This window comes from Brassica oleracea, chromosome C5 (genome assembly GCF_000695525.1).
Source record: "Brassica oleracea var. oleracea cultivar TO1000 chromosome C5, BOL, whole genome shotgun sequence".
Classification (NCBI taxonomy): Eukaryota; Viridiplantae; Streptophyta; class Magnoliopsida; order Brassicales; family Brassicaceae; genus Brassica; species Brassica oleracea.
Genome location: NC_027752.1, coordinates 17,438,652 through 17,448,043, shown reverse-complemented (window position 1 = coordinate 17,448,043; position 9,392 = coordinate 17,438,652). Strand labels below are relative to the sequence as shown.

The 9,392-nt window shown below is 36.0% G+C and overlaps 3 protein-coding genes across 3 annotated transcripts; 1 reads left to right on the top strand and 2 right to left on the bottom strand.

Moving 5' to 3' along the window:
• Positions 1 to 2,608: 2,608 nt before the first annotated feature.
• On the top strand, positions 2,609 to 3,604 carry LOC106343278 (zinc finger protein ZAT10-like). The gene has a single exon (XM_013782446.1). It carries the CDS (start codon positions 2,727 to 2,729, stop codon positions 3,414 to 3,416), a length of 690 nt encoding a protein of 229 aa, XP_013637900.1. The 5' UTR covers positions 2,609 to 2,726; the 3' UTR covers positions 3,417 to 3,604.
• An 821-nt stretch (positions 3,605 to 4,425) lies between these two features.
• On the bottom strand, positions 4,426 to 5,119 carry LOC106343279 (ctenidin-1). The gene has a single exon (XM_013782447.1). The coding sequence runs from the start codon at positions 5,019 to 5,021 to the stop codon at positions 4,572 to 4,574; it is 450 nt and encodes a 149-aa protein (XP_013637901.1). The 5' UTR covers positions 5,022 to 5,119; the 3' UTR covers positions 4,426 to 4,571.
• A 130-nt stretch (positions 5,120 to 5,249) lies between these two features.
• LOC106343280 (keratin-associated protein 6-2-like) lies at positions 5,250 to 6,194 on the bottom strand. The gene is made up of 3 exons (XM_013782448.1): positions 6,110 to 6,194; positions 5,770 to 5,802; positions 5,250 to 5,653 (listed from the first exon to the last, which is right to left on the bottom strand). The coding sequence occupies exons 1-3, from the start codon at positions 6,192 to 6,194 to the stop codon at positions 5,520 to 5,522; spliced, it is 252 nt and encodes an 83-aa protein (XP_013637902.1). The 3' UTR covers positions 5,250 to 5,519.
• Between the last annotated feature and the right edge of the window lie 3,198 nt (positions 6,195 to 9,392).

Genomic DNA, 9,392 nt, shown 5'->3' with positions numbered 1-9,392 from the left:
TTCGGTTCGGTTCGGATAGTTTCGGGTTCGGTTCGGTTCGGATAGTAAATGTAGGAACCGGAAAATATCCGGAAAAAGTTCGGTTCTCATTTGGATCCGGTTCGGGTTCGGATAGTTCGGATAGTTCGGATAATTTGGATAAAATATCGGTTATTTAGGGTAAAATATTAAATAATTAGGATGATTTACATAAAAATTTTGGATATTTCGGATTACTTTGGACATTTCGGATAAAACTATCCGGATAGTTTCAAATACTTTCGGGTAGTTTGGATACTTTATAATAATTTAGTTATCCTCAACTATTTTCAAATACTATTAATAGAATTTTAAATTAAAAATATATATTTAGTGATGTTATATGTATATATAATTAATATTTTTATATATTCGGGTACCCGTTCGGTTCTCAGTTCGGTTCCGGTTCGGTTCGGTTATTTCGGATATAAAAATATAAGAACCGTTTGGATATTTGAGGGTATTGGTCCGGTTCCGGTTTCGGGTATTTCGGTTCGGTTCCGGTTTGGTTCTTCGGTTCCGGTTATTTTGCCCAGGCCTAACTGCAACATAGCTCCAAAGAGAATTTATAGCGGCTATGCTCAAACAGATTCGATGACTAGAAGGTGATCCTCTTATTATTGAATCTGTTCAAACTGCTTCTTCATAAATGATTTAATGTAATGGTGTTTCTTTTGTGACTTCCATTTGTCAACTTTTTTGGTTTAAATATAATAATACACATAATATTGTTTTATATAATAAATTCAGTGAGAAACTTTACGATAGAGGTTAGAGAACTGAAAAACAATAACATGATCAAAACGTGACCATAATAATTTGTGGCCGACACTTCCATGGTGAGAAACCGGGAAAATAACGACAAAACCCATTCGTTTATTGTGTGATAATCAAAGGTTAAAGTAATCGACACGTAATGTGCAGTGTATATAGTTTATACGTCGATCATTATCCGTTGTTTTCCAGCATTTCAATGTTAATTTGGGGTCCTCCAATCGATACATATCTTTCGACTTTATGTTTAGCCACTACTCAATGCCGTCATCCGGTTAGGTGTTTGCGTCAAATAAAAGCAATTAAACCGGACGGTTTTCGCGACTGCCCTTACTGGCGAAGGCTTAGCGTTTCGTCTGGCCCTTTCACACGCCCCCCTCTCGCGAGCCGGGCTTCCAGAGATGAGGCAGGTCCACTTACTTTTTCTTTTGGATTTGTTGCCAGTCCTGTCATTTCCTAGAATATGTGTTAGCCATTGCACGCTAGCCTAACTAGCTAGCATTTTTCAGCTGGCTGTTATTTAGTTGTAGCGCGCCTTCCCTCCTTCTATAACTTTGGAAAGATTTCCAACGAGATGCAAGCGAATCTTCTGCAACAGGGCTTCCCTCAGTTCAGTCTTTTTGGTTCTTGAATAGCATTTAGTTTGAGCTTTTTCTGCTGTAAGATAGTTGCCTATTGTGACGCCGACTATGCTGGTGATCACGACACGCGTCGATCAACAACTGGAAACCGTGTATAGGCTTGGTTTAGGAGCAGTTTGTCTTTGACAATAAATGTCGAAAAGGCCTCCGTTAATTGTGTACAAACAAAATACGGGGCTACACCAGGGTCTGTGTTTTTTCAGACTGTCAAGTGCTCGTGAGAGCAATCTGTTCGAAGTCATCACCGGTCGAATTCTACGAATTAGTCTGCGACATCGAACTTCGATCCTCCTTGTTTGATTATTGCACTTTGTCTTTTATTTCTCGTTTCCTAAACTTGGAGGCTGATCTACTTATTAAATCAGCCCTTTGTAATGCTGCAGTCACCACGTGATTTTTTTCATGGTTTGATTTAATATAAGTTGTTTGTGTTCAAAAAAAAAAAACCGGACGGTTTGAAAAGCACCGCGTGAAGAAAAGTAAAAGATGGTTCTTTTGTGTTCAAGTCAAATGTAGTTCGTTTCCATAAAATCAAGTTGGACCAAACAAGTTGGTTCGTTGGATTTAAATATACTTTATTCTAATTTTGGGTTTTGACCGTCTAGACTAGGAATAGCATTCTTCTTCTATAGTCTTTGTTCATGCACCGTCTCAACCTTCTCTTTTGTTCCTTAAACTTTACCTTCTCAATCAATACTGTTCAAAGCTTCTATATAGTCAACATTTCCCATTCATATTCATCTAGAACTTGTCCATCTCAAATGAATCTCTGTATGTAGATGCTTTTCAAATCAGTATTGGTTAGTAGATATTTTTTTGGTCAACTAGCTAGTAGCAGTTGTAAGTTAGAACTTTCTGTCTTCTTGAAAATAAATAGTAAAACTCGAAACGTGTAGCATAGGATGACCATGACTAATGACCATAACAAAACAGAAGGAAACTCTCTAGAATATTGCAACTTGCAAGGCGGCATCAAAAAGTAAATGAAGAAAAAGTCTTTTATAGTCGACCTCTTCCTTTTTTTTCATCTCATCACCACTCTTTCCACACGTGTACCAAGTCGAACCCAACACCACCTTCACTCTTTGTACTTTCCCACCACTTGTCACGCAACTTCCTTACCACACTCCCTTCACCTTTCACTCTAGTATATATATGTATTCACACTCTTTCACTTCCTCTTCAACATAAAACAATTCTCCCCTTTTCAATTCATTTCATCACAAAAAAAAAGCCTCTCTAAATTGCCCTTCTTGTTTTTTACCAGAAAGATCTTCAGTTTCTAATATACTAATGGCGCTCGAGGCTATCAGTTCACCGAGACTAGCTTCTCCGGTCCCTCCTCTGTTCGAAGATTCTTCAAGATTTCACGGCGTCGAACACTGGACCAAGGGTAAAAGATCTAAACGATCCAGATCCGACTTCCCCCACAAGAACCTCACAGAAGAAGAGTATCTCGCTTTCTGCCTCTTGCTCCTCGCTCGTGACGGAGATCGCAGCAACCGTAACCCTCTTCCTCCTCCTCCGGTGACGGTGGGGGAGAAGTCGTCAACCTACACGTGCAGCGTCTGCGACAAGTCCTTCTCGTCTTACCAAGCACTCGGCGGACACAAGGCCAGTCACCGGAAAAACTTATCACAGACCCTATCCGGCGGAGGAGACGATCAATCAACGTCGACCACATCCGCGGTGACAACCGGAAGTGGGAAGTCGCATGTTTGCTCGATCTGTCACAAGTCGTTTCCTTCCGGCCAAGCTCTCGGCGGACACAAGCGGTGCCACTACGAGGGGAATAACAACAGTAGCAGCAGCGTGGCTAACTCCGAAGGAGCGGGGTCCACCAGCCACGTCAGCAGCGGTCACCGTGGGTTTGACCTTAACATCCCTCCTGTACCGGAATTCTCGTTGGTGAACGGAGACGACGAAGTGATGAGCCCGATGCCGGCGAAGAAGCCCCGTTTTGACTTCTCGGAGAAAGCTTAATCAGATTTTTCATGTGTTCTGTTTTGAGTTTGTGTAGGAGTTTGTTGGTTGTACAGACAAAGTTTCGCACATTGATTCATTCCTGCCTTGTACTTTTTTTCAGTTGAAGTTATTACTAGACTCATTCTTTGTCAGAATAGTTGTTTTCTTTTCAATATTTAAATTTATACATGTTAGAGTTATTTTTAGTTTTGTTTGAATAATATCATACCTCTTGCTGCTACAGCTCTTTTCTTAGTTCTAAATTTACATATTCATAAATGATCAAACTCCTATGCATATTTTTGTTTGTTTTGACGCATTGGTGTTCGATCTTTTGTTAGTCTTCCTTTAAAAGTCTCATTTTATTTATTTTTGCGTATAAATTAGAAAGTGTGATAAGGGACCATTTGTGGTTGGTAGACTAGTGGTAGAAACAAGACATATGGACTTGGATATGCTTAGGAGTTAGGAGTTTGGTTGCCTCTCTTGCTCTACCTCCAGCCACCAAATTTTACAAACAAAAAACCCCTTGTTTATAGTTGCTGAAGCATCTGCCACTCACGGTGTGTTCTGGATAATAAGCCAAGTGTTGTTTTTTTTTAATGTTAACCAATTGAACCCATTAACAACGAAGAAACTAAAAATCAGTATAAGAAAACCTTCTTTCATAACACTGAAGCTCTGTATGCATCTTGCGGTATTTATTCTAACTGCCACACCAAAAAAAGTTTAAAAACGGTAAAAATTTGTAGATAACAACAAAACACTCAGACATGTATGCGTATATGAAAAAACTTCTTATAAGAAAATAATCATAACTTTGCACGCATTTTTTATTTATGAAAGTAGTAGAAGAGTTGGGAAGAACCAAGGTTCACCAAAAGTGGTCCGGTCCCTCTGTGAAGGATGTAATATATGTGGTGGAAAACAGCCTCAGATGTCCATATCAACGCTATTGCATCGTTGAAACAATATAGTCTGCACAGATGTTCCAACCCAAGAGAAGACGTAAAGAGAGAGTTCAAAGAAACTTTTAAAAGACCAAAGAAAACTCTTATTCCATTAAACGTGACACCATTACAAACTTCTAAGCATGATCAAGATGCTAAAGTACATCCTTATTTCTTCTTCTTTTTTTCCTTCTACGATCTAAAGAAAACTGCTTGTTTCTTTCTAGTTTTTGCCTGATCCCATCATGCTGGCTTCAAGGTGTCCATATCCACCACCAGGTCCACCACCACCACCGCATGAACCGCCACACCCACCACCACCACCACCACCACCGCCAATGATGACTCCACCACCAATACCACCTGACCCGTATCCCGGATCGCCTCCTCTGTTTCCTCCATCCCAACCCACAGCACCACTACCCCCACCAAATCCACCACCAATCACAACACCACCACCACCTGGACCGTATCCACCATACCCTGGATCCCCGCCCCCATAGCCGCCAGCTGTGAGTTCACCCTTTAACCCCGTTACGTGTCGGTTACTCTTTCCCATATCATGGGATTTTGCTTCACTCATCATGGCACCTTCTCTTGCAGCCTCACCAATCATATGGCCAATGAGGCATAGATACATGGAAACAAGAAACCAAAACATCACTCTGCCCATGATGGCTACTTACTGACACAATTGTTTTAGTTAGAATCTGAGAAAGAATGTAGTACTTGTGATTGAATACATAGCAACACGCACATCACTATATATATATGCACCTAGTACAAGCAAGTTAGCATGGGTGGCGTGCCAGTAAAGAGAGGTGCGTATATGGTGGCTCACCAAAACGAGTTTCCTGGTGATGTGTCTGATTCGCATGATTTCTTTCCACATCTTCTGAGTTTTGTTGCATTTTGTGATTATACAGTTTAAAATGCAAAGTCTACGGGATTTTTCAAATGAGACGGATTTTGCAAAAACTACTTTTCAACTGTACACAGTAGTAATTCGAGTAAACACATCGTAGAGTGACACATTGTGTAAGTGGATGTTTTGTTATACAAATATGGATTTTTATTCGATAATTCTAAGTGGTTTTGGATTTCAGAGTCAAATCCGAGCTCAGGGATTTGGGACTTAATAATTCGAATAACTGAAGGTAGACAAGACTTGCTAAGTGTTTTGGGACATGTTATCTGCCTTGCCTAACTGGATGCCTTGAAATGTAAGTCTAGATGATCGGTAGTGACTACCAAAGGCAGTCCCGAAACCCCAACCGAGGCCTAAACCCATACCGCAACCACCACCTTCAAAATACCAATAACGCATGAGTTTTGTTATTTGATACTTGATGAAAGATGCAGTACCCCTACTTGTGACATTATATTAAGGCGCAGAAGAAGACGCATGTATTAAAGCTTACCAACACCAACGCCTAGTACATTCAAAGGCATTCCTCCAAGAAAGCAACAGAAATAATCCAATTCAGTATGAATCTACCATCAAATGTAAGCTGGAGTTATTGTCAATGGCACTCTAAGCATGTCAATAGTATAGTTGAAAATATTGTTCTGCGTTCATTTCTTTATAATATAACTTTCCAATATGTTAACTATATTCTAAGAATTGTCCTTGGTCTCATGTCATGAACATAACATCCATCTTTAACCGATTAGGAACATGATATATATCTTAGTTTCATGGAATTTTTTTTTTTTAAATACAAAAAAAAATACTTGGAACTAAGTTCATGGTGAAGGAACCTCCAAAAACCCAACCAAGGCCAAATCCACAGCCAACACCGAGCCCTAATCCAACACCAACTCCGGTGAAGTCAGAGCGCACCATAATCTGATCTTCACAAACAAAATAGAATCAATAAATAGAGTTAGAGATTTTGAATAACGAAGGATTAACTTGGTTGGTGAACTATCTGCTAGACCAAGATTGAACTATCCCGGTTTATCTCATCGGGTTTTTTATGAACCGATTATTTCACAAACAAACCGGCCTAATCATACATGCAACTTGTTGGTCCAATCTGATATTAGGCTATTATGTGCAAAGCAAAAAGAAAAAAAAAACATTTTGGCTGCTTATATAATCTAATATATTAAAACAGAGTCATATTTGAAAATTACATTGGCATGATTTTTTTTGGACCTATTGAAAATGTTGGGACTTATATGTTAATTAACACTAGGGTCATTGCCTCCGCGCAAGCGCGGAGTTGTGGACATAGTTTTTGTTTCATCTCAATATTTGCTAGGGTTATTGTAGTTGTGAATTTTGCGTTTTGAGTTGTTTTTCAAGTTTTTTTATTGTTATAAAGTTAGAGTTGTGATGATGAATTGTGTATGCATTGTTCTCCACTTATGAAGTACTAAACTGTGTTAGTAATGTGATTGATATAGTTCGTGGTGTTGTTTGCTGTGTCACTGAGACTTATTGTTTGTTTGTCTCTTTAATTTGTTTATTGTACTATTAAGAGAACATAAATTATATTAAAGTTGTTGAAAGTACCTTTTGTTTTTGGATATTTTTTCTCCAGTTTAGTTGTGTAAGTTTTGTGTATTAAGTAATAATTTTTATTATCCTTATTATATTTGTTATATGTTTTTTTTTATTTTTAAACTTGTTGCTCTTACCGGACCTTTAAAACAAATACATGAAGACTTGTAGAAATAACTATAAAATGAGTGACAGTTCTGAGTATTTGGGCCTTAATGGGTTTTAAACGAATTTATGTATTTCTCATAAGAAGACAATAACATTGACATGTTGACATTGGGCATGTAAGCTATTTTTATAAGACAAGAGGAGTGAGCAGGTGGGGATGTTGTTGTCGCCTTTGTGTCTGTCGGGATTGTCTCTTGTATCTCCTGACGTGACGGTGGTTGTTTCATTTTTAGCTGTAAAATAAAGGTTTGTGTAAAATTAGTTTGATAAGTAAGAGAGATAAATAGACGACCACATATTTTGTGTAGGAAATATTTTTGATTATTGATGTTAGCACAATATAGACAATAATATAAAGAAAATTGTGTGTTGATTGTTTCTTACGGATCAATGAGGAGACGGATAACGACTCGGGTTGTTTCTTTGGTAAGGTCAGAGCCATGGACAAAACAGATTTGTCCAACCACATCTGCGAGTTTAAATATCAGTTATGATATCGAAACATAATATAAACCCAGATGCAATATGATAATATGCCTGGGAGTTATAGGTTTGTGTTCGCAATCAGTTGGAAATTGTCGAACAATCTAATTATGACTGGAGATTGATCTTAGGAGCATCCGTGATGACTGCATCAATAATAGTTGGTGAGATGAAACGAATGAGGAATGAATGATCAGTTATCTTGTACATGCTTGAGCACCCATCAACCTCAAAACGATCGACTTACACAATGGAACCGGCTTTCAAAGATGACATGTAATGATTAGCACGTCCGGCGGGAATAAACTCATGAATCATAGAATCTGCAAATAATATTATTCAATAAAGATTCATGAAATCAATTAAAAACAATTTATATTATTTTCTTTCCCTAGGCCCGGCCCACAGAAAAAGCCGAAAAAACAAGGGTTTCCGACCTTCATAAATATATATTAGTTTCGGCCATCAATGTACAAAGTATCATTTAGTTTAGTGGTATAAATGTTGGTGTTCATATCTCAATAACCCGGATTCGAGCCATGGACTTGACATTTTTTTACACTTTTTAAAAGCGGGGTACACAAAACGCACTTTTTAAAAGCGGGGTACACAAAACGCTGACGTGGCGCACTGAGGAGTGAGTAAAAACTCATCTATTATAATATAGACTAGGTTAAGATCCGCGCCTTGCGCGGGACAAACATTGTATATACTATTTTTATGTATTACATGTTCCTTTACATATTTATAAAATAATAAATATATATTGAATAATTAAAAAGTCAGTAATTATTACATATATAATTATATTGATGTGAACACATAAATGAATTTCATTAATCCAAACAATCACTTTTTCTATTTTATATGGTATATAATTAAATTTAAATGACATTAACATATAGTGTGTAATTTTAGTATTGATATATATTAAATGATGTTTTCTACTCATATGATTTTTTTAATCATTTGTATATTTTTATAACAAATACTTTAAATCACTGATAGCAAAATTTTCATTCTGTGATTAATAGTTTTAGTAATTCATAAATTTTTATAAAGTTCAAGGCTAAGTTTAAAATTTAAATATTAAGTTGTCAATATTTGTTCAATAGCTTTTACCAAAAATATGTTTTCAAAGAAAATTTCGAAATTAAAATATTTATATTTTATATGGTATATAGTTTAATTTAATATATATATATATATAAACCTTATACATTTAATATTTATTAAATGAAATTTCTTACTTATATGATTTTGTAATCATTTGTATTTTATCATAATAAAAAAATTAAACCATGAATCACAAAAATTTGAAGGTGAAACTGTTAACAGTTTTAATAATTTATATTCGTTTTGAAAAAAATCAAAATATAACATATACAGGAAAATCTAATTTTTTATTATATGGTTAATATAGTTGTTTAATTTATTTTATTAATTTAAAATTAAACAAATATAATAGAGAATAGACTAATTTTTATCAAATATTTATTATTCAAAATCATTAATTTCATATATATGTTTTAGCTACATTAGGCAATTCCGTAATTTTTATTTAAGGAAAGAATGAAAACATTAATAATGAATTTATGGTTAGTTTAATAAAAAACTTATTATATATTTAAATGGACCAACATAATTCTCTAAAGATTCTAATACTCATTGTGATGATGACACATGGCTACCTCAAATGTTGTAATGTTTCTGTTTTAATATACAGGAGATTTATATTATTTCTACATATCCTTAATCTACGAATATTAAATAGATACCTTAATATTTGCTAATAACTGTTATCCTATATTAAAGCATCGATGCTTTAAAGTAAGATTCATAATTTAGAACTATACTTGCCATATCTCATTTGTTGGAGCTATC